The sequence below is a fragment of the Portunus trituberculatus genome, chromosome 28, assembly GCF_017591435.1.
Source record: "Portunus trituberculatus isolate SZX2019 chromosome 28, ASM1759143v1, whole genome shotgun sequence".
In the NCBI taxonomy this organism is placed as follows: domain Eukaryota; kingdom Metazoa; phylum Arthropoda; class Malacostraca; order Decapoda; family Portunidae; genus Portunus; species Portunus trituberculatus.
Window position 1 is genome coordinate 2,817,781 of NC_059282.1, and position 25,702 is coordinate 2,843,482.

Consider the following 25,702-nt stretch of genomic DNA (forward strand, 5'->3'; position numbering starts at 1 on the left):
GGACGTGGAGGAGGAAAAGGTAGAAAGGATAAAGTAAATATTTTGCAGAAAGATGGAGGTGGTGGAATTACTATTAGGGATAGGCTGTACTGGAGAGAATAGGGATAGAAAACAAGCTTATAGAGAATCAATAGGGAGAGGAAGAGTGGTGAACCTTTAGCCAGTGATAATGAGGGAGAGCCTTAAGAGCTAGGGAAGGAGTGAAGCAGAGAGAGAGACGTAGCCTTGAGGGAGTAAAGAAATGGAGGCTGGGAGCTTTACGAGACAAATCTGTGAGGGGAGTGAATGAATGGACGGGACGTGAGGTAGTGAGGAGTGAATAATGGCGGCAGCGGTGGTGGGTGGTGGTGGTGGTAGTAGTGGTAGTAAAAAAGTCTGCTCTGAAAGTTTTTTTTTTTCTTTCCAGCAGCACCTTAAATGTTTTTTTTTATTTCTTATTTTCTCTTTCGTCCCGGTATCCTCTAAAGTCTTTTTCCCGTCTCTTCTATGAAGGACATTTTCAAAAGGCACTCGAGCGATTAGTCAGGTGTTCAAGGTTGTTATTTCCTTTGATGATCCAGAATCAACGTTAAACGATCAGTGCAATTGTAAATATGCACCTGAAACCCCCAGACACCCTCCAGTAGAGCCGTGGAGTGTAATGGATGTTGTTGGCGAGATGTTTGGGAAAAGATGGCATGACGTGTACACGTAATCATGGTTGCCAGAAGAGAGAAACAGAACATGAAAACTGAACTCTGACCAGAATGCAAAGGATTACTGGAACTTGAAGGAATAGCAAATTTATGTATAATAGAAAACAAAATAATGTCAACTTTACTATCATTACGGAAGGAAGAATTTGATAAAGAGGAAATTAATTTCGAATAAGTAACTAGAAAAAATTCTCAAGATGATTCACATAACTGTCACAAGAATTTAAATCTCTTTACATACTAACACTTTCAGGTAAGCCAAGAGAACGATACACCAACAAAGAAACGAAATAATTGCGTTAGTGACAACAAAAAATAACAATGAAAAAAATCTCGTTACATATTCAGTGATACTTTATATTCAATTGCGCTTCATTCCAACGCGGTGATAATTGGATTTAGCTCCTCGTGTGGATGAGTCCTCGCGGCCCCGGCCTTTGATGCAGCGCTGATTGCCGCTAATTGGCTGAGAGTGCTGTGTTCTTGGCGTCCGTACCTGTGACTGCCGAGGAAGCAGGCGAAGATAAGATATTTTTGAGGCAGAAATTGTTAAGTCCTTTATTTTCGCGCGGTTGTTAATCACGATCCGCTGCGTCCAGAAATTAATGGTAAGCGTCGTGCTCTTATTAGAATTATTAAGGCTCCCAGTGAGAGACGCTGGGAGGTTAACGGTGGGGGGAGGGGGAGAGAGGAGTGGCCAGACTCGGTGCGTTGGTTTAGTATTATAAATGTGAACCAACGATGTGATTCTGTGCCCTTGTGGTGGTCGCGAGGGTCGTCCTTCACGAAGTTAAGGAAGACTGAGGCGCAGCAAATCATGATTCTCAAAAATTTACTGCGGGGAAGGAGCATGACCTGGCTGGCTGGCGGTTAGAGGCGATATTTACTGGCGCCACTCTGATTCCTCTTTGGGGCAACTTTTCGAAGGAAATATGGCCGGGAATCTTTAGGCAAGAGTACGAGTGTTGTTGAAGTCAGTATGTGTTTCCCTGCCACCTCTCTCTCACAGCCGTGTCAGATGTCATTAAATTTGTCTGTAGGAATGTAAAAAAAAATTGTGGTCACTGGTTTGTAATTGGTTTTGAGCTTGTGATGTCAGTCCTTAGAATAGATTAATTGAAGAGCTGCAAAATAATTATCCTGAAATTACTGTGAAATAGTCTTGATATTAGAAACTGGAATAGGAGAACACCAATAGCTATATAAACACACTCAAGAACACAGTCACCAACCCGCATAGACTAATAAACTCAAATAGCCAAAAACAGACACACTAATACATTTTTTTTAACGTTATGGCCTATAGCGCCTGTAGGCATACTTGAAGAGTATGTGTGGGAAGCGCTATTAAGCTTCCGCCCATTAGTGGCACAGGCAATTTTATTTATAGTGGCACCCATGTTAGGGTCCATATCACCACCCAAGCGCATCTTAGGTGTAACCACCTTGAACCTACGTATCATGTAGGTAACTTTAAACCACTCGACAAATGGCATAGCTTTAAAGCGGTATGTGGTGGGATTCGAACCTACGCGTGGACGTATGCCACATCTCACCACCACCACCTTATCCACTACGCCACCGCCTCCCTACATCTACCTTGCTAGACATGTGAACTGTGATACTTTCCTTGCCTATTGTATCTTGACCTCTCCATATGTAGCAGGTCGACTCGTATAGGCCTCAGAAGGGACACACAAGTAAGCCCTTAGTCGCCTTTGAGGTCTGATGCCACCTTCAGCCCCATTCACTTGCAAACAAAGTCGAGCGCCGCATTCGAATGACCGCATTTCGACACCCACGCATCCCCAGCTGCCCATTCACGGAGACTAACGAAGGATGAACAACTGGGTGGCTCGTGTGTTGCCTCCCACGTACTGGACTTACCCAAGGATACGAGGAGCCAGGGACGTGAGTGGTCCGACGCAGAACCATACGGCCCTTGCTGCCTGTCACATTTCTCTCCCTCTCCCCAATTACTGTTATAATCCCACGGTGTTATTAAGTTATGGAAGCTTTTTTCTTCTTATTTTGTTTTAGTATTTTTTTCTGCTTATTTGTTATTTTTTGATGGGGGAGCCATGTGTTTTTTTTTCTTTTTTTTTTTTTTTTTTTTTTTGTTTTTGTTTTGGGGGGTTTGGGTTGTGGTAAGGATGCATCATTTACGGTGGTTTTTAAATTTCCTTTCAGTTTTTATCCATTTAATTTATTATTTATTTTTACTCTTTATTTTTTAACGTTATATTTTCTGCTTTAGTGTCCGTATATGACATGTTGCATGATATAAAGGCATTGAAGACTGACTCACCTGCCTATCTTGACGGCACAACAACAACACATCACAACAACACAACACAATATAACACAACACAACACAAAGGAAGAACAAACAGCAGCGTCCTCTTGTTTCGCGGAATAACATGATTTTGAAGGACTAACTGATTGGCTTATTCAGAATCTTGACGCCTCGCCAGCACAACAGAACATAAAGGAGGAAACAGCAGCGTCACTCTTGATTCTTATTCGAGTCTGTTTGCGCTAACCTTCATTATTTCATGGAAGGCCAGTCACGTAGCGAAGTAAAGGCGGGGGTTTCATATAACGCATGAATAAGCCCAATTATCTCTCTCCCCTGCCCTCCACTGCGTCAGGTAAGCCCCGTGATGAAAATGAAATGTCTGAGTGCAAGTGAGTGAATTGAATGCAGAGAATGTGCTAAGTATGAAATGTTTGCCGCTAAGCTGTAAGGAATTTCCGGGTCTTTGCAGCATTGCGTCGTTACTCGTACTGGTGAAACGAGCATAATTTTAAGCAAATCCTTGCAAAAACGTGAATGGAAAACGAGATAGCACACACATACACACACACACACACACACACACACACACACACACACAGAGAGAGAGAGAGAGAGAGAGAGAGAGAGAGAGAGAGAGAGAGAGAGAGAGAGAGAGAGAGAGAGAGAGAGAGATGGTACACTTTATATATACATCACTCACTGTCCATCCTCTCCTCTGCTCTCTCACACAGACACTGCCACACACAAACCTACATTTTTCACCCCACCGTGCAGTATAATTTCGTTATCATCGCTTTTCCTCTCTTTTGTGCTGCGTTTCTGTCCTTCCGGCTTTGTTAATGGCATATAAAACCTCACACAACTTTTCTCCCAGTGGAAATAACCAGAAACACGAGAGAAAAGGTAAAGAGGAAGGAAAAACGAAGGGTAACAAAGCACGACAGTAGAATGATAAACCGACAAGTAAGTCCTACGTGACGTAAATATTATGGCATGAGCTTATTACGTTACCGAGAATAGGCGCCAGGCTTGAAATGGAAGCGGTAATAGGAAATGTGCGCTTCTGACTCGGAAATCATCGGAATGGAAACTATTTCGCATATTAATTAAACATTGTCACCTGTACTTGTGTAGAACATGCTTGTTAACTAGAGCGTGGAAAAATGCGTTCAAACAGGTGATGGAAGTAGGATGTGATATACGTATAGCTCGCTCTCTCTCTCTCTCTCTCTCTCTCTCTCTCTCTCTCTCTCTCTCTCTCTCTCTCTCTCTCTCTTCTCTCTCTCTCAAGACGCTATTTGTATGCTGTCATTCCATTTCTTGATTCTGTACGTCAGTGAGTCATCCCATTTCTTACTGACACACACACACACACACACACACACACACACACACACACATGTAGGTAACGGCCCGGTAGCTCAGTGGTTAGAGCGCTGGCTTCACAAGCCAGATGACCGGGGTTCGATTCTCCGGCCGGGTGGAGATATTTGGGTGGTCTCCTTTCACGTGTAGCCCCTGTTCACCTAGCAGTGAGTAGGTACGGGATGTAAATCGAGGAGTTGTGACCTTGTTGTCCCGGTGTGTGGTGTGTGCCTGGTCTCAGGCCTATCCGAAGATCGGAAACAATGAGCTCTGAGCTCGTTCCGTAGGGTAACGTCTGGCTGTCTCGTCAGAGACTGCAGCAGATCAAACAGTGAATTACACACTCACTCACTCATTCTCTCTCTCTCTCTCTATTTGGGGTTTAATTTTTCGAGTCAGCAGAAGGAATAAAAAGTTTGGTTCCAGTTCAGAGAAGAAAAAAAAATTCAGAAGCAACAATTGGAAGGGACGAGAAAGAAAGACATAGGGGGTGGATATGGAAGAGCTAGATTTAGGTATCTGAAAGGAGGAGGAGAAAGGACATATTGAGGAAAATGAAAGAAGCGAATGTTGATTGAGGGAGGAAGAAAGAGAAACGTGGTAAGAGAGAGAGAGAGAGGTGGGGGAAAGAGACGGATGGAGAGGGAGAGGCAGAAAGACTTTAGAGGTTTCATGAAAAGAAGAAATGAAAAAAAAAGACAGGAAACAGGAAAGGAAGGAATGAAAGAGCGGAGGAAACGGAAAGGAGTCACAGGAAGGAAGGAAGGATTGAAAGAAAGAGTGAGAGACCGAGGCGAGTGATGAAGGCAAGGCAGATGCGTTGAGGTATGTAGATGGGTTGAGGAAGAAGGGAGATGGGTGAACGAGTATAGCGGAAAGCCGGGAAAGGCGTGGGTGAATGTGGCGAACCTTAGACATACTTAGATGACATATTAGTGGTGATAAGATGTCTTCAAGTACTGCTGCTGTTATTATTATTGTTGTTGTTGCTGTTGTTGTTGTTGTTGTTGTTGTGGTGGTAGTAGTTGTGGTGATGGTGATAGTGATAGTTGAGCTTTTGCTACTGCTATTACTACTACTACTACTACTATTACTACTACTACTACTACTACTACTACTACTACTACTACTACTACTACTACTACTACTACTACTACTACTACTGCTGCTGCTGCTGCTGCTGCTGCTGCTGCTGCTGCTTTGGAAGAGAGAGAGAGAGAGAGAGAGAGAGAGAGAGAGAGAGAGATTATTCTTCCTCTTTAATTAAATGTAATATACCGTGCTAGTTTTGCCCTCCTTATATTGCATTTGTGTTGTCTTCATTTACCATCCTATTCCTACTCCTCTTCCTCCTCTTCCTCCTCCTCCTCCTCCTCCTCCTCCTCCTCCTCCTCCTCTTTCAGTGTTACCCTGACTTGCTAATTTCCTTCGTTCTGCCGTGCTCATCCTGTCACCGTCCTGTCACCAGTATCCTCTTATTCGTTCTCATCAGGTAACTTTCGTTTCGTTGTGAATTTAACTTTATAATCAGATTACACGGAAGAACTTTGGGTTTGGGATGAGCCAGAGAGGGAGAAAGGGAGAGAAAGAGATCGAAAGAGGGATCCAAAGAAGTATATTTGAAGATTTTCCGACGTGTTTAATTCAGCAGTGCGCAATGAGATTTGTGAGGGAAAGTTTGTGAAAGGCGACAATGAAGTAGTGATAAGAAGCATTCCAAGAAGTGTGTCGCGAGATTCCAGCCTTTCAAAAGTGTTTTCCGTTCGACACACACACACACACACACACATACAAACGTATATTTATATTTTCGTTATTAACATCTACTACGGAAAACCTTCAGCAGAGTGAAAATGCTCGAAAAAATAACACAAAACTAGGAATTTTTTTCCTTCGTTCTGGTTCTTTGTTTCATAGGAAACCGAGCGAGCTGACAAAAAAAAAAAAAAGTATACGTTGCTGTCACTGTACTTTCATTTGCATCGTTTCCTCCAATGAAATTCCTACCGAGAGAGAGTATGAAAAAGGTACGTCGTCTTGAAAACCCTGGTCTAATTTTCAGCCTGTCAGTTTACGGTATCGCCTCCGTCAGCGTTGCTCTGGAAGTAAATTTAATCTTTGTATAGCGTGCTTCTTGATACCCTTGATACACCTGCTCCCTCCTCTCTCCTCTCCGCTTTCAAGTTAGCTGGGATAGCAACAAGACACAATTCTGTAACGTAATAAGGACACCTGTCTTCTCTGCAGTTCATTGGATTTTAACTAACTCAATTTTTTTCCCTGCCTAATGAACTGCATGAGAGACACGGGAGGAGGAGGAGGAGGAGGAGGAGGAGGAGGAGGAGGAGGAGGAGGAGGAGGAGGAGGAGGAGGAGGAGGTGTAGAAGAGATAAGAGAAAGTACTTTAGTGTTGCAGGGAAAGAAACAAGGAGGGAGGGAGGGAAGGAAGGAGGAGGGAAGAGAAGAGAGAAACTTGAGTGGATGGTAATGTTATGCAGAAAAAGTGGAGATTTGTGTGTGTGTGTGTGTGTGTGTGTGTGTGTGTGTGTGTGTGTGTGTGTGAATGTGTGTTTGAAGTCCTCCCTAGCCTATAATAATGTATGTAAAGTTAGATTTGCATATTTGACAAAACTTGCAGAATGTATGTTGAGTGGACGAGAATTGAAATAAAAGAAACATAACTCGTATGTCTCGTATACACAAAAGCTGTTAGAGAGAGAGAGAGAGAGAGAGAGAGAGAGAGAGAGAGAGAGAGAGAGAGAGAGAGAGAGAGAGAGAGAGAAACACTTGATCTGACTTTTTTTGCCCTTATTATTACAAAAAAAAAATTAATAAGTAAGGTATCAGTATTCTCAAAAAGAAAATATAAGTAGAGAGAAAGTCACACACACACACACACACACACACACACACACACACACACACACACACACACACACACACGTAAAGGTCTGTAAGGAGAGAGAGAGAGAGAGAGAGAGAGAGAGAGCGTTATGAACTCCCCTTCAAAAAACTTCGTTAGGTCTACGGGTTCAAAGTAATCAACCTTTGAATTATGAATTAGTATGGTTTCTTGTGGCAGGAGTTCACCTCGAGCTAGATCATTTACCTTTCAATTTTATTCTTTTCTAGGAAGCCTCACCTTGACTCCTTTTTTTTTTTTCCCGTGGCAGCGACTACTCACCAAATAGAAGAGCCAAAAAGATGAGGGAAGGCATGGTGACGTCTTGGTGCCTTGTTGCCTGTGGTATCACCAGTAAACAAGCGCTGATACCATAAGATAGTTGTGGATAAAGTCACCAATTACAGCACTATGCCATTTAGGAGTCACCCAGCAACTTACATGTCACCAAGCAATTGAGGTGAGCCACATGTATTTACCAAATGTAGTAAAAGTCACCACGCGAGGCCCAGGTAACGAGGATGAGCCACGTGTAGGTCACTAGGTCACGAGAAGTAGGTAACTGAGTTTCGGTGGGGGCAGTGTCACGAGGTCACTAGGCAAAGTTTAGGCTGATGGCGTAAAACTCAGCTTTCAACATGAGTGGGATGGTTACGGTGCATTACCAGGTTAGCAGGACCGTCAATAGACTGTCTGTGGATCACCATGTCACTTGCCTGCTTCATGTCGTAAAGCAGGATAGATAGTGCTGTTGTTTTAAGCGTCTTGGTGTATTGGAGCAGTGACGTGTACCAAGTGTCATCAAAATCACCCTAAAACACAATCAAATGTTACTAAATTTCGCGAAAACCACCAAGCGATTCACAAAGTCACGAAGAGATGTCACTGTGGATAAGGACTGCACTGTCGTCGTCACTGGATAAAGTACCCAATTCAGGTAAACTTAACAACTTCAGCTTGCGTGGCACACTTGAGGGAGGCTGGGCGAGGCGTGAGGCGGAGCGCTAACTACCCTTCCGCCCAGCTCGACGCTCCTGGCTAGACTGAAAACCTTGGCCGCCTGGAGCTTGTGTCGCGTCGGAGGAGTAGGAGTAGGAGGGAAAAAAGATAAAGGATGTCCTCCCTATTTTGCTTTTCCCTCCCTTTCCTTCTCTTCTCTTGGCGACTTTCAGAATCCAAACTTGCGACTATTGTTACAAATTGTTGCCATCTCACTCGTATTATTTGTTTCTTTGATCATCCTACCTCCTTGCCAGCTTTCTTAGATCAAAGCTTTTTATCTCATCTCCCTCCTCCCCGGCTCCCCCTACTTCCTTTTACGTTGTGTCCTTTTAACGGCTCCCAAGAGAAAAAGATACGTTTCCTTTTCCTGTCTTGTTTGTGAAAAAGGGAAAGTTTGAGTAACCATGTATTTCTTCGGATTTGTGATGTTACCAGCAGCGGAGGCGTTACCATTCGTGAGTCTTGTTTGAGGAAAGAGAGAATGATTGAATTGTTCCTGAGGAGAAGTTAAATTTACTCTCACTTTTCTTCTCTTGATTATTTGTTTACATTTCTAGGACGGTGATGTGGGTCCTCAATGAAAAAAACTCGAGGTTCCATCCCAGTTTCCCTTTCAAATTCTCTCCTATGATTTTTTTCTTTCCTCCTCTTACCTTTTTACGTGAGGACTTTCTGAAAGGTGCTGGACTGAATCAATCTTTTACTACGTCCGTCAGTGGTTCATTTCGAGAGTTTGTGTGTGTGTGTATGTGTGTGTGTGTGTGTGTGTGTGTGTGTGTGTGTGTGTGTGTGTGTGTGTGTGTGTGTGTGTGTGTGTGTGTGTTGTGTGAGAGGATTTATATCCAATACTAAACTAGGTTGCAACACACACACACACACACACACACACACACACACACACACACACACACACACACACACACACAGAGAGAGAGAGAGAGAGAGAGAGAGAGAGAGAGAGAGAGAGAGAGAGAGAGAGAGAGAGAGAGAGAGAGAGAGAGAGAAAGACATTTGAGTGAGTTCAACACAAAAAGAATAAGCGAATGAAAAATTCTGGTGTTTTGTCTATTGGGAGCTGGTGGGTTTGGTACAGATGAGTGAATAAAGCATGTAATAAAATGTTAAGCTGATTCTCCTCAGGCCAATACACCTACATGAACAAGAGAGAGAGAGAGAGAGAGAGAGTAGTGGGCATTCAGAATCTTTATCTCTTTTTATCATCTAAATTGAATTGCTTTGCGGGAGAGACTGAAGTGGAAACCAAATATCTGACTGAAGGACAATGGGGCAGATACACAATTGTATGGAAAACGGATTTGTCTAGTGCCGGGGAGAGGAGAAACAGGGAAACAAGGATGGGAAAGTTCGATGTACAATATACGTAGACAGTTGATGATGAGGAAAATTGTTGGCGCTGAGACGTGAAAATAACAGTGAAAATGGTGAGAGAATGACGATGGATGGTTTGAAAAAAAAAACATATATAAAGGTTTTTCATTTATCAAAATGTACCTGTCAGTGGCACAAAAGATGGCGAAAAAAACAGCAAACTATTATATTGCTGAAAAAAGGGATAGAATAAATAGGAAAAAAATATCAATAGCTGAGATCAATTTTTGACATTTTCCAATACAAACAGAAACAATGTGAGCTTCATCATTTATTAGTGAATGAGTTGAAAGAGGGAAGTTACTACGTAGTTATCTCAAACATTAGTGAGATGGACAGCATAGGGACGAGGCTGAGGAGGAGTACTTAGTGAGAAGGGAGGAGGAGAGCAGTAGCCGTGCATGTAGCGGTGCAAGGTAACGAAAGACGCATCACTTACGGGCGACTGTGACCCTGAGCACTATGGTTCGATGAAATACTTATTATATTTATTTATTTATTTATTTATTTATTTATTTTGTAATCAGATACAAATAGATAATTTTTTGATTATGATGAAAATAGACACATGTACAAATGATTTTAATCTTCATTCCAAAATACAAATGCAAACACTGAATTTGTATTTGACAAAACCAATAGTAATTTTTTTTTCACACAAATTTACATGTTATGATTACATGTCATTATAATCAATGTTTACACTGATCAGCTCGTCTAGACTTTTGAAATACAAATACAAAACAATTTTTTCTACGTTCCAAAATGCAAATATAAATACAACTACTTCAAAAATGTATTTACAGACAACGCAAATACAAATTCAGTTTTGTTTTATCCGTTTGTACTGTAGTTTTTAACTTGATCCTATCTCACAGGATAGCTGAGTGGAGCCTCCTTGTCTTTGGGGAAAAGTACTTCATACAAGAGCACTTAAGAGTTGTATATGTAGTGAGGCAGCATCTCCGAGGAGAATAACATGGTGGGGAAAACAGAATAAGGAGTCTAATGGAAGTTGTTAAGTAAGAGAAATGCGAAATCTCCTCTCAAGATTTTTAGTAGATAGTTCAATTACAGTTAGTTTAGCAGAGAAGAATTGTTGAGTGCTGTTGAAGAAAAGGAGATTGTTGTCTGCAGGCTTGCCCGGAGCAGATGAACATTGAATAGGTTTGTATGATTTGAGCAGAAATATATGAAAAAAAGATAAAGGATGAGTTCCGTGCGTGGGCTGCCTCTATCTTGAGATTATGATGAAAGATAAAGATCGATACGTAAAAATAAACATAAAGAAATAATACTCAGACGGAAGACGAGGAAAGAAATAGTATCCAAGTAAAAAGTGCGATGGTGAGATAAGCTGTAAACATATCAAAAGTCGCTAGGATATGGCCGTTTCTCTCTCTCTCTCTCTCTCTCTCTCTCTCTCTCTCTCTCTCTCTCTCTCTCTCTCTCTCTCTCTCTCTCTCTCTCTCTCTCTCTTAAACTTAATGCACATAAGATACATATTTTACACATAAGTATATTCACAGTCGGAGCTGAGTTCGTGAGCTAAGAGCGTGCACTGGCATGTGACGCTCATTTTAAAGCTGCTTCCGGGGACGGCATTGTGCGCGAGGGAGTCATAACACTGTCACTGTCAGCTGCGCACCTCCCCCGTCACTAATCAGCACTGTCATGTCAGGCACGCGCACATCCCACGTCACTGTGTTTCACTGTCACTGTCAGGCATACTATTTTCCTCCACTCCTGAAGGCACTGTCGCTGTCATGTGGATGGCAGGCTGGCGGACACTGACATTTTATCACCTGTCACTGTCACTATCAGGAGGATGTGTCCGTAACCGCTCTCTCTCTCTCTCTCTCTCTCTCTCTCTCTCTCTCTCTCTCTCTCTCTCTCTCTCTTTCCAGATGAAATGAGAAAGAATTTTCATGGAAAAAGGTAGACCATCGCGGAGGGAAGAAAAGGAAGAGATGGAACAGGTAGTGACAAAGTAGTAGAGAATCTCCATTCTTATAGAAGATGGGAAGATAAGCATTTTAATTTAGAAAGTTATTAATACTCAGGCTGATATGTAACATTTCACAGCACAAATAACAGTAAGCGAAACAATAAAGTGAATATTTTTTTTCCCATCTTTAACCAGTACATTGACTAGAAATAGCTACAGAACAAGAAAATACCTGGTTAGTAATTAAGAAAATGTCAAATAGTAGTGAAAGGGTTAAAAAGACGTGGTTTTAGACAGGAGAAGCGATAAGCGACAGAAGACTCAGGGCAACGGTGAGTGGCAGGAGGCGCGCTCTAAGACAGTAAAGGGAAAAGTTTTATGGGTACGAGGACAGAGTGAGAGTTCTGTTGAATATGAAGCAGGTTTACAGTGTCAGCAGCCCAGTGGATACCAAGAATCAGTGACTTTCCTTTCCAATATTGTCCGTTCATAATAGACTTGGCAATACTTTTCCATATTCATCATTGACTTAGCTCCAAGGTTCGTATTAATCACTCAGTGTAAAAACTATTGCAATATCTTTAGTCTATTTTTGTATAGTATAAAAAGAAACGAACAATTCAATTTTTCGCAATAATGTGTCACTTATTGAATTGAGAGAGAGAGAGAGAGAGAGAGAGAGAGAGAGAGAGAGAGAGAGAGAGAGAGAGAGAGAGAGAGAGAGAGAGTGGGGAGGAAACACGCAATCCAGACAATAGATGAACGTATAAGTGAGTTAACCTCTTCATAGTATTTACGTTTTCTTTTATGGGGTTCTCAGAAAACGTAAGGAGAGGACCTACTGCAACTTCACCATCTCCAACATTGCCGTGCTTCTCACTACGTCAAATTTGAATAACAGAGACGAGATCCGCATAACCCTGTCCTTTCATTCACAACGCCTTAAGATGTCTCCAAGGATACGATTTTGGATGTCCCTTTGCTGTCTTATTCCTTTCCGTCTTCTTCCCGTTACTCAGATCGGGATAGAATAAAATGTTTAGTTGAAGTCGAAAAAGTTAGATTTAATCCTTTGACTGCCACTTAATCCACCTAATCCACCTTTCTTTAATCCCCAATCCCTCTGAGACATCTTTAATAGTTTCACAGCTATACATATTATCTTTTCAAAATGTATTATTTCATCGCTAACGTTTCTGTAGATGCTTTTTTTTACTTATATTTTTATTTCGTGCTGTTAACTTAACGGGACTCTGAACAAACAACAGAGAAACACGTGAAGTACCCCAAACACTCTCTCTCCCTACTCAAATCCACCACTCAACTCCACATAAAAACAGCCTCCACTCGCTTAATTAACTTCCACGAATCTCCCCTGATCACACTACCCACTAGCAAGGGTCTATGGAGGTCAGAAGATTAAGAGCCACAGTCTTCACTATTTCAATTCCCCACATGAGTTTCTGAAGCTGTATAAAATCACTACATAGTAAGCAGAATGAATATGGCAACGTGTCATGGTACTGAAGGGGTTAATAGTTATGCTTCCTACAGAGACCGCCACTTGTTGAACTGATGACTCTTTGTATCTTTCCTTATTTTTCTTTGTTTTCCTGTCGTTTCCTTTATTTTGCTACTTGTAAGGTTAGATTCTAGTAGCTTTCCTTATTTATTTCTATCATAATTTTCTTTCTTTACTTTTCTATTTTCTTATTTACCCAGATCAAAATTTTCCACCATTGCGAAGCTCAGGAGTTGGCCAGTAGTGCAAAATGAAGAAGATTACATACATATTTCTTTCCGGTTTCCATTTATGTTCCCTCCTACCTCTTATTAGGGACGCAAGCTAACCAGGTGAGTGGCAAGGGAAGGAAAGGGAAGCAGGAAAGTGCAGGTGTGGTGAAGCCTTAGCCAGTAAGCATTGAAATATGATTGTCCGAGGTCAGATATTTATGGCCTCTCTCCCCCCCTTCTCTTCTCTTCTCTCTCTCTCTCTCTCTCTCTCTCTCTCTCTGTGTGTGTGTGTGTGTGTGTGTGTGTGTGTGTAATTCACCTCGGTCATCTGCTGGTCACCCAGTTAGTCTTCCCCATTATGGAGCGAGCTCAGAGCTCATAGACCGATCTTCGGGTAGGACTGAGACCACAACACACTCCACACACCGGGAAAGCGAGGCCACAACCCCTCGAGTTACATCCCGTACCTATTTACTGCTAGGTGAACAGGGGCCACACATTAAGAGGCTTGCCCGTTTGCCTCGCCGCTTACCGGGACTCGAACCCGGACCCTCTCGAGTGTGAGTCGAGCGTGCTAACCACTACACTACGCGGTGTGTGTGTGTGTGTGTGTGTGTGTGTGTGTGTGTGTGTGTGTGTGTGTGTGTGTGTGTGTGTGTGTGTGTAATATTTTCGGAATGCATTTGGGGACTTCTCGAATGTCATGAATTTTTATTACTTCAGTCCGTATAATCTTTATTTACCAGTCTGCGTGGGTTCAAACACGCACACACACACACACACACACACACACACGGCCCGGTAGCTCAGTGGTTAGAGCGCTGGCTTCACAAGCCAGAGGACCGGGGTTCGATTCCCCGGCCGGGTGGAGATATTTGGGTGTGTCTCCTTTCACGTGTAGCCCCTGTTCACCTAGCAGTGAGTAGGTACGGGATGTAAATCAAGGAGTTGTGACCTTGTTGTCCCGGTGTGTGGTGTGTGCCTGGTCTCAGGCCTATCCGAAGATCGGAAACAATGAGCTCTGAGCTCGTTCCGTATGGTAACGTCTGGCTGTCTCGTCAGAGACTGCAGCAGACCAAACAGTGAATTACACACACACACACAAACACCGCGTAGTGAAGTGGTTAGCACGCTCGCCTCACAATCGAGAGACTCACAATCGAGAGGGCCAGGTTCGAGTCCCGGGAAGCGGCGAGGCAAATGGGCAAGCCTCTTAATGTGTGGCCCCTGTTCACCTAGCAGTAAATAGGTACGGGATGTAACTCGAGAGATTGTGGCCTCGCTTTCCCGGTGTGTGGAGTGTGTTGTGGTCTCAGTCCTACCCGAGGATCGGTCTATGAGCTCTGAGCTCGCTCCGTAATGGGGAAGATTTGCTGGGTGACCAGCAGGCGTCCGATGTGAATTACACACACACACACACACACACACACACACAAACACACTGAAATGGAGACAGTATACTCTTAGTGTAAGTAAGACAGATAGATGGAGAGGATGAAAGTGAATCTGATGGGAAGGGGAGCACGTGTGTGTGTGTGTGTGTGTGTGTGTGTGTCACTGGTGGGGTGTACTGATCTAATTGATGAAGGAGGCACGAGCACATGGTAAAAGGTTCAAAGGGAAAGTAAAAACGTATATAGAGCGGAGTCAGAGGTAGGAAATATTGCCACTGAAGGCACGCGTCGTCCATTCCATGAAGAGATATTGCTGAATGGAAGTGGAGAGAGAGAGAGAGAGAGAGAGAGAAAGTTATCATTTCAAACCTTCAGCTGCATTCCCACCTTTTACCACATGCATTGAAGTAGAAAACAAAATAATGTCCCTTGCACTCTTTTATCTTCCATTATCATCATGCCTCTTAGCGTAGTTCCCATCATCCCACAGCCTATCTGCCTTTCACAGTCGTATACATTGCTTCCTCTTTTGACATTAAACAAATATGCAAACTCGGGCTTTCCTCAAACGCTATAACTTGCTCTCTCACACTTGGCTGGCGTTTGAGGTCGTGTTTGTCTGTCTATGTAATATTCCAGGAAGGAGCAAGTGTGGGAGGCTGAATAGAGACGAGTGAGTGTTAGAAGGACGGGGTGAGAGTGCTAAGAGAGAGAAGGAGTGGAGTTATGGAGATAAATGGAGACAGGGAGATGAGGAAGAAGAGGTGAATGGATGAAGGTTGGAAGTGAAGGGCCGGAGTAGAAGGGAAGTGACGGGAAAGGGAGGTAGTCACGAGGTGGTGCCGGGGAGGGAAAAGTTAGAGGCGGGGAGGATGTGAGAGGCAGGGAAGTGAGTGTACATGTCAAGATGGGAAGTTGTTTCAGCCGTGATCTCATTTGCGGAGAGAGAGAGAGAGAGAGAGAGAGAGAGAGAGAGAGAGAGAGAGAGAGAGAGAGAGAGAGAGAGAGAGAGAGAGAGAGAGAGAGAGAGAGAGAGAGAGAGAGAGAGAGAGAGAGAGAGAGAGAGAGATTTTCATACACGTTCATTATGCCTTCTTTATTGGTTCTTATATCTCCTCACCTTCTCATTTTCTCCTTTATCTTACTCATTGCACCTCATCTCTCTAACCTGTACGTAATAAATGCACCTTTCTTACCTTATATTTTACTGAATTCCACCTGACCTTACTTAATATTCCCTTAATTTCCGTTACCTCACCTGATTTGACCTCGTCCTCCTCAGCTACCTACTTCCTCTTACTTTCCTCTGTTTTTATATTTTACTCATTTGTTTCCTATTATTCTCCTCTAATTTCCCTTACTTTCCTACACATTAAGCCTTATTCAGTATTTTTCCTTACTTTCTTACTTTTCTTTACCATATTGCATTACATCAACTTTCCTCCTCCTACTGTATCTTATCTCGCAATGTTGCCCTTTCTGTGCTCCCTCAACGCTCAGCTCTAACAAGTCTGTCTATAAACGCGACCATGAACACGGAAACACATCACCATCACTATTCACGCACTTCTCTCCCCGCATCCCCGTATATATAGAAAACTGCACTCCATGAAATACGAGGAATGGACACTTTTATACTCCCAAGTTGAGTGTAGCGAGCCGAGAGGTGTGATAAAACCTATATCATAACACCTGTAAACTGCGAAGGCCCGGGGCAGGTGAGGCATACGAAGGGCAGGATCAGGTATGTGACGAAGCGCTCAGGGCATCTATGTAGTGACGGAGAACGCTGGTAGGCGGCGCTAGCTTGGGCACGACTGGAGGTAGGTTGGCAGCGCCCCAGACTGAGACTGAGTGAGCACGCCGGGCAGTGTTGCTTGGGTAGTGGGGAGGGGTGGACATCGCTGTGTTGTGCTCCCGGTACCTTGACTGACTGGCGGCGGTGTGGGTTGTATTGTAGGGCCAGACATGAGAGGGTTGTGAGGCAAGGTAGCATCATGTCTCCTGCGGTGTTCCTGGCGGCGTGGGTGTGCATCGCCGTCACGTGCAGGACCTCGGCGCAATATTTATCAGGTGAGAAAGTGAGGTGGATAGAAAACCGCGGCATGAAGACTGTGGGTGGCTTAATGGAGTAGTGCAATGGAGAGACTGTGTTCATGATGGATTGGATGGATTGAAGGCTGGTTGGTGGTGGTTCACTCTCACTACACACCTGCTCGGAAAGATGTCGATTCTTGTTAATTAAGCGACTCATAAACCTTCTCCTTATATTGTGTTTGTAGTACGATTCTGAGTTAATATAGGCCGTTTTTTTTATTTCATGTAAGCTTCAATACTCGGCCTATACGAATATATCTTTTACTGAGGAGTGTAAGCTTTGTAAGTCAGAGGAAAGGAAGTGCAGGGAACGGAAGAGATAAGAGGCAAAGGGCGCTGGGATGTTAACGAAAGCAATAGAGAACAGACAAAGAAGAACGAAACGAGTATAAAGTCAGTACCTTTGTAAACTTGACCTGTGTGTGTGTGTGTGTGTGTGTGTGTGTGTGTGTGTGTGTGTATTCGATGATAGCCAACACCTGCAATCCCCCTCCCATCCCCCTCCAGTAATGCTGTTAACACGTAACTCGATACACACTGCAAGAATACTAGTCGCAAAACATCCTTGAACTCAAACTCTCTTTTCTTTCAAAATTAAAATAGACTAAACAAATAACTCAAAACTCAACCTGCCCTTTAAACACCAAACCCACTAACCAACCAAAGAACAAACACATTACATAGAAACATATACCATACTCTATTCCTTAAAGTCACAACGATTCATATTTAAGACGAGTGGTGAGAGTTGAGTATCCAGCAATCTTCCCCTCTCCCTCTCTCTCCCTCTCTCTCTCTCACTCTCTCCTTTCCCCCCTTGCCGAGCGGAACGGAAACAAAGAAACGGCCCAAAAAAAGACACTTCTGCGGGATCATCACTTGGCTTAGGTTGAAATTCCTCCCTTGAAGCGTAAGAGGACTGGTGCACTTTTCCTCCTCGCCTCCAGTTCTCTCCCTCCGTGCCCTCCTACCTGTGCCTCTCTCCCTCCCTCAGCGGTCGTGGTGGGGGGTGGAGAGAGAGAGAGAGAGAGAGAGAGAGAGAGAGAGAGAGAGAGAGAGAGAGAGAGATAGTAGTGGGGGGGATGAGGGATGGAGGAGAGTAGATGTGACTAAATAAGAAAAAAAAATATCGCGATCACAGCTGTGCGAGAGAGAGAGAGAGAGAGAGAGAGAGAGAGAGAGAGAGAGAGAGAGAGAGAGAGAGAGAGAGAGAGAGAGAGACTAGTTAAGATACACGTAAGCACTTGAGTGGAAGAAAAACGCAGTGGTATTTAGATAAGAGCACCTCGGGTTATCACAGGGAACCAATAAAAAAACACAAATATACTGAACATCTTGAGCACTGGGAGTCTGATGTAGAGCCTGGAAGCGACTGTCTGACTGTTTGGCGAGGCTGGGTAAGATACGGGCGAATGTAGGGAGTAATTAGTGTATTTAGTAGTAGTAACGATGCTTGCGTGCAGTAGGGAGGGTAATAAAACTGCGCTGTGAGTCTCGGTGTGTGCGCGTGTGTGTTCCGGACAAATAAGGGTGTGAGATGTGCACGCTGGCTGAGAGAGATACGAGAGGCGACTTCAGAATCAAGAATGAAGTGCGTGGGATGCACCTCTGCAGACTTGCGGTGCGTTTCAAAGACCCGTGTAGGATATGTAGGAGGTGTAGGATGTCTTCAAAGGACCTGGTGGTGCTTAAGGATTATAAAACAGTAGGATGTTTCTTGCATTGTGTCTTGGTAAGTGTCTAGTGCGTAGGCGGCTTGGTAAATGGTATATACGTGTTGTCCAAGCCTGGGTTAGTGTAGGATGCCCTCAAAGGATTGCTGTAGAATGCTGTAGGATGCTGTGTTAGTGTGTAGTGTGTGGGTAGCTTTGAACCAGGTGTATGTGTGTTGGTGAAGCCTGATTAGTGTAAGCTGTCTTTCAAGTGTTGCTGTGGTTGGTGTGTTAGTGTAGTGTGATGGCTTGGAAACAGGTGTATGTGTGGGTGAAGCCTGAGGTGTTGTTAGGTTTACGTAGATATGAATAGGAATGTGAGGCGGAGACATATCGGCGGTGTGGGTGTCCGTGGGTAATATATGCAGTGCTATGGTAATGTGGGAGGGAAAGGGCGCGACACACGGGACTCAGCTGTAGATGTGGAGGTGGGAGATGGGACAGATACATATATACATGGGTGGAGGACATGTAGGTGGAGATTTTTTTAGGTGGAGGCCTACATAGCACTGGGGACTCAAGGTGGGACTGCTATGGTGGAGGATGAGTGGGTGAGCCAGTTGGTGAGTGAGAGTGGGCAGTGGACATTTAAAAGTGGTGATGAGTAGGTCACTGACTGGACATTTGGAAGTTACGGTGGTGAGTGAAGGATATTTAGAAGTTGTAGTGGTGAGTGAAGGATATTTAGAAGTTGTAGTGGTGAGTTAAGGATGTTTGGGGGATGTGGTGATGAGTTGAGGACATTTAGAAGTTATTTTGGTGAATGGTGAGAAGGTGGAAAGTGTAATGGTGACTGGTGAAGACATTTACGATGGGGGACATTTTGTAGTGTTGAGTGGCGTGGACATTTAAGGCGATGGTGATGAGCAGGAGTAGTGGTGACGGGACACATGGAGGCGGGTGTGATGAGTGAGTGGTGAGGACATGGGCGGTGTAACTCGGGAGCCACGAGTGAGATAAGGTGGGCAGGACATGGGCACGGGCTCCCTACAGGGTGGAGTCAGGTGGAAACCCTCTATCAGGAGGCTGGCGGCGGCCCCTTGCTATATAAGGAGCGCCGCCACCCTCCCGCCGGCAGCCTCCCTCGCGGCCCGCCTGCCTCACTCACCCGGGGCCTGCCTGGTGGTGGTGGTGGTGCCGCCGCTTCGTGTCCACCTGAATTTATCGGTGGTGTTTCTGTTATGACTGGTGTATTTAATGGTGGTGATGGGCTATTCTGATATTTTTATTATTATTGTTATGGTTGTCATTTTATCTTTTGTTTTCCTACTTGGGTCAAACAACAATAACAGTTACGGCTGTAGGAACAACGTTAACAACAAGGGCTACTACTACTACTACTACTACTACTATTTGTTTTGCCGCTGCTGCTGCTGCTGGTACTGATGTTGCTGTAGCTATTGTTGTTGCTACCACTCTTGTTGCTATTTCATCAACTACGAATATATAGAAATAACAATCATGTTAACACAAAGCCCAGATGATAACAGAGCAGCAGCAGCAGCAGCAGCAGCAGTGGTTATCGTAATGGAGGTCTTGGCGTTTAACCTAATTTTTTGCATTTTCATCTGAGTAAAGAGACTTTTTATTGAGCTATTAAGGAAAGTTTGTACCCCACTCCGCCCTCCCAGCTACTTTTCTCTCTCTCTCTCTCTCTCTCTCTCTCTCTCTCTCTCTCTCTCTCTCTCTCTCTCTCTCTCTCTCTCCCCTAACATCCCTTCCTTCCTCTCCCTCTCTCCTTAACCTCCCTTCCCTTCCCCTTCCCCATGACGTCATTATGTACCCTGGCAAGGCGCCGCCACCGAGGAACCAGCCTGTTTATTCCATGACGGTGTAACTATTTGTGTTATTACTTTAAAATTTCACTGTCCGAAAACCGCAAAGCTCACTGAGAGACTTCCCCCGCATGTCCCTCCTTTATTGTGTCTCCGTATAAAAAAAAAGAAAGACCATAGTGACAAAGTTCTTCCAAAAAAGGTCAGTTTAATACCCTGGTGTGTTTTGGTATTCTAGTCTCCGGAGAGTGTACTGTAGGAATGCGGGGAAGAAAGCAGGGGAAGGCTGGGTATAAGCTTACAAGTGGGAGACATCAGGCAGTGAAGATACAGATTAACTCTTCTGCTATTGTGAACTGAATAACGATGATGATTCTGCTCTTGCTCGGAGGCACAGAGATCTAAGAAGGAAGTGGAGAGAGAGAGAGAGAGAGAGAGAGAGAGAGAGAGAGAGAGAGAGAGAGAGAGAGAGAGAGAGAGAGAGAGAGAGAGAGAGAGAGATTTATCATAGAGAAGTGTTGTCAGAGAGAGATTTATTTATCATAGCAGGAAGTGTTGTCAAGAGAGAGAGAGAGAGAGAGAGAGAGACACCTTTCTGGAAATTACCCCACCCAAAAACCCATTCTTTTCATCCCATTCTGTCCTGTACACGCTTATATAAATTTCACTCATCATTTTTAGCATCGAAAACTATTGAAAGTACTAGAACTAATTGAAACCCACATTATAATTACAAATACTATTGAGTCGAAGAGTAAATAAATAAAGTCAGAATGAGTTGGAATTTTTGAAGGGGAGTAAAGCAGGAAGGACATGACGTTAGCAAAATTTAGAGGAGCAGTAACTCAGAAGACCATGCCATAGAAAGTGACAGATGATACAGCATGTGGTTCTAAAGCTCGTATTCTCAAACTTTTCTTTGTTTCACCTCCACTATTTCAAAAGTCTTTATCTAAATTTACACAACTTAAGGTATTTTTACGGTTCTGCGGCAGAGTAACAAGATTTATGCATTAATAACAGGAGAAACACTTGGAAACCTCTCTAATCATGTCGCGGTGAGAGAGCAAAGCGTTTCTGAATACTGACAAAAGATTTCAAGGCACGAGAGATGACGAGGAGAAAACCCACTGACTGCCATATTTAGACGCTGATTTTCTGTTCGTGTGAGTGCAGGACAGGAATAGCAACTTGAGAGAAACGTACTGAAAAAAAAAAAACCATACGACAAAGTGTAAAGATTTGTGTGTTAATTATGAAAGAGATTTATTTTGTAGTTCAGTGAGTCAGAAGCAGAGGAATGAATTATATAACACAGAGAGAAACGTACTGGGTAACAACACGAGAAAGTGTAAAGATTTGTGTGTTAATTATGAAAGAAATTTATTTTGTAGTTCATTGAGTCGGAAGAAGACGAATTAATTATATAACACAGCAATAATGAATCAGTATGTAAAGAAACTAGAGAGAGAGAGAGAGAGAGAGAGAGAGAGAGAGAGAGAGAGAGAGAGAGAGAGAGAGAAAAAATAGTATAGCTTAAAAATCAATGTCAGGCTGTCTATTGAAAGGGATTGACTGAATTGTTATTGTTATTGTTACTATTTTTTGTTGTTGTTGTTGCTATTGTTTTTTTTTGTTGTTGTTATGGAAGTGTGTAAAGTATGTGATTTATATTCATGCTGTCAATCGCTCGCTTGTCATCTCGTATGCAAATAAGCGGGAATGTTACAAATACTGGTACTGTCGTTGTTATTAGTGCTAGTGTTGTTGCTGTTGTTGTTGTTGTTGTTGTTGTTGTTGTTGTTGTTGTTGTTGTTGTTGTTGTTGTTGCTGTTGTTGTTGTTGTTGTTGTTGTTGTTGTTGTTGTTGTTGTTGTTGTTGTGCTTGGAGACTCACCTCATATCACGTTCATCATGTTTGTGTTGCCAGAATCCAAACCTGTATCTCCACCACCACCACCACCATCACCACTTCTTCTCCTCCTTCTCCTTCTCCTCCTCCTTCTCCTTCTCCTTCTCCTTCTCCTTCTCCTTCTCTTTCTCCTTCTCCCCCTCCTCCTCCTCTTCCTCCTCCTCCTCCTCCTTCTCCTCCTCTGCTGGTTGTTTTGCGCCAGGTCAGTGAGGTCACAATGGGAGGTGACCCCTTGGAGCTTCAACCTTCCTCCTCCTCCTCCTCCTCCTCCTCCTCCTCCTCCTCCTCCTCCTCCTCCTCCTCCCCTCTCATCTCATTTTCATCTCTTCTGTTTGTTCCTCCTTTCTTTTTCTACTCCTCTTCCTATTTATTTCTTTGTATTCTTCTTGTCTCTCTTACTAGTTTTATTTTGTATTACTTTTGATTATCCTCCTCTTCCTCTCATTCTCTATTGTTATCGTCATTTGTTTATTTTATGTATTTATTCATTTACGTATCTCTGTCATTGTAGTTTTAGTGATATTCGTCGTTTTTCTTCCTCTCCTTCTCATCTTCTCTCATACATTTTCCTCTCCCTCTTCCCTTCATCTACCGGTCTTCCTCTTCCCTTCCTCTTACATACACTCAATTTTTTTTTCCTTTCCTTTTTATGTTTTCTTTCCATTCCTTTTCTTCGTCTTTCTCCTCCCTCTCCCTCCCTCTCGTCCCTATCCTCCTTCCACCCTCTGAGCTGACCTGACTTGACCCACATCCAGCTTCGTTTTGTGATGAGAGAAGCGAAGGAGGAAGAGGAGGACGAGGAGGGAGGAGGAATGTGAGGACAACAACAGTAATTGGAGGAGAGAAAAGAATGGGAGCATATAAATAGGACAAAAGTTAAAGAATGGTATATAAAATTCTAGAAGTAAGGAAGCTGACGTTGTTTGTCTGTATGTCTGTGTGTCTACCTGTCTGTCTCTATGTCTGTGTGTCTGCCTATCTATCTTTCTATCTGTCTCTTTGTCTGTGTGTCTGCCTGTCTATCTATCTGTCTCTTTGTCTGTGTGTCTGCTTGTTTATCTGTCTGTCTGTATGTATGTATGTGGTATGAGAGTGACTATGGTCTGTCTAAAGTGGCTCCAGGGTTTAAAATATATTGCAGCTTCTTGATGATGAATAATGCTTGTTGATCCACACACTTGCCACGAGGACAGCTCACAGTTTTCCTCAAGATGTGACAACCACGCATTCGTCCAGAAACGCTTTGCTCTCTCTCTCTCTCCACGACTATTTTCCAAGGCCACGGAGGCGATTAGAGGAGTTTCTAAGATTGTTTCTCCAATTGATAATGTAGAAATCTTGCCACTGCCTCTAGAATCGTAAAAACACCTTAAAAACTCGTGTAAACTTATATAAACCGTCTTGATAGTGGAGGTGAAGTAAAGAAGTGTTTGATGATACGAGGCACAGTCAGACCGGGAACCAGGAGTCACTTTAGAGTACACAGACTATAGATACGTGACGCATTTCATTACATCCGTTTAGCGTGAAGATTCATAAAACAAACATGAGGTTGAAATAAAAATGATAATAATGATACTACTAATAATAATGATAATAATAATAAAAATAATAATGATAATAATAATCTATGCAAACGTACCAGGAAAAATATGTAAAAAAAAAAAAGGAAAGTCAGTTTATATAATATTCCCTCAAACGTGTGGCTTAATTAATAATCCTCGACCTTTACCGCTATACGATCAACCTTCCTTTTTTTTTCTATTTTTCGTTAATTATTTATTCCACTAATTCATTTCAGCGTGTGTTTGAATGTACATGTATGATTTTTATTGATTTCCCTTCATCTTCCGCCACTTTGCATTGAATTGCCTTCTTTTCATACCACCACACCAGAAAAAAATCACTTAATTAAATCAGAATCGTCTCACAGTCTCCCAGAATAGTGGATCTTTTTCTTCATATTTTCACTTTTTTTCTTTATTTTTCCGAGTGTCACCTAATGAACCTTTGTATTCCTGGCAGTGGTAGGAAAAAATATACCGCGTAGAGAGAGAGAGAGAGAGAGAGAGAGAGAGAGCAAAGAATGGACAGAGATGAATTAGTAAAGACAAGGTACTACATTTCTCTCTCTCTCTCTCTCTCTCTCTCTCTCTCTCTCATGCACATAAAAGGACGCGTGTTGTCGGTGGAGGAAGTGACAGCGGCACGTGAGGAGCATCTGGAGGGAGAGAGGGAGAGAAAAGAGAGGGAGTGAGAGTGGAGGGAGAGAAGAAAGGGAAGGAGGAAGGGAGGAAAGTGGTCGATGGAGGTTTTTTACTTAGTTTGATCTCCCTCCCACCATATCGTTTCTCTCTCTCTCTCTCTCTCTCTCTCTCTCTCTCTCTCTCGGTTCAAGTACTCCCCATTTTGTTTGTTTTATTTGTTATGTCATATCCTATTTATGAATTTGAATCTCTCTCTCTCTCTCTCTCTCTCTCTCTCTCTCTCTCTCTCTCTCTCTCTCTCTCTCTCTCTCTCTCTCTCTCTCTCTCTCTCTCTCTCTCTCTCTCTCTCTCTCTCTCTCTCTCTCTAATTACCGTTCACTATCCCGTTCTGACTTGCTCACAGGATGAAAGGAGGAGGAGGAGGAGGAGGGAGAGGAGGAGGAGGAGGAGAAGCAACAGCAGCAGCAATTAGTGTGTGTGTGTGTGTGTGTGTGTGTGTGTGTGTGTGTGTGTGTGTGTGTGTGTGTGTGTGTGTGTGTGTGTGTGTGTTTGTTCTTGTAGGTACTCTGCTAATTATTTCAACATTGCTTCGTGTTTCTCTTCCCTCCTTCCTCTCCCGCTTTATTCCTGTTGCTTCATTATTCCCTGTCTTTACCGTGTCTCTTTATCTCTTTCTCTTTATCCTTCACGAGCTTTGTTTGACTGTTTTTTACTCGCTATTTCCTCTTCCTCCTGTTTTTTATTCATTTCTTCTTATTCCATTTCTTTTCTTACGTTTCTTATATTCTTATTCCTCTTTCATTTACAGTGCGTCTTTCTCCTTCCTTTCTCCTTTACCCTCCACTATTCCTTATTCCTTCTTTTCCTTTTCTACTTACTCATTTCCATTATTCCCTATCCCTTCTTACCGTATCTCATTTCCTCCCCGCTACTCCTTTCTCTCCTTTCATCTCCCCTCCCTCTATCTCCCAGCATCCTTCCTCTCCTTCCCCATCCTCCCTTCCTTCCCATCCTGACCTTCCTCTTTTTATAGCAGCTAAGGGGCAAAGGATGGTTGGCCCCTCCTCCCCTTGGGCGAGACACGGGTGGCCAGAGGGAGGGGGTTTCTAAAGGGATGTTAGGGAAGAGTGAAGGAAAGTGATTTAGAGGCGGGCAGAGAGAGAGAGAGAGAGAGAGAGAGAGAGAGAGAGAGAGAGAGAGAGAGAGAGAGCCCTGATTAATTTCATGGTGGAGTCTAGAGGTAGAAGGAAGGTAGTGCGATAGGTAACTGGA

The 25,702-nt window shown here is 43.3% G+C and overlaps 2 protein-coding genes across 4 annotated transcripts in view; one reads left to right on the forward strand and one right to left on the reverse strand.

The window, feature by feature from the left end:
* Positions 1–11,488, reverse strand: part of LOC123510219 — a 43,030-nt gene extending 31,542 nt beyond the window's left edge. Inside the window, exon 1 of one of the 3 annotated variants that reach the window (XM_045265154.1) lies at positions 11,180–11,488. In XM_045265154.1, the coding sequence (XP_045121089.1) occupies positions 11,180–11,231 (52 nt within the window). In that variant the 5' untranslated portion in view covers positions 11,232–11,488. Of the gene's footprint in view, positions 1–7,543; positions 7,781–11,154 lie in introns of those variants that run through there. The other 2 variants (XM_045265156.1, XM_045265155.1) reach the window with 2 other exon arrangements.
* Positions 11,489–16,590: 5,102 nt separating this feature from the next.
* Positions 16,591–25,702, forward strand: part of LOC123510008 (laminin subunit alpha-1-like) — a 147,791-nt gene continuing 138,679 nt past the window's right edge. Inside the window, 1 exon segment of the mRNA XM_045264686.1 lies at positions 16,591–16,801. Coding sequence (XP_045120621.1) covers positions 16,726–16,801 — 76 coding nt within the window. The 5' untranslated portion in view covers positions 16,591–16,725.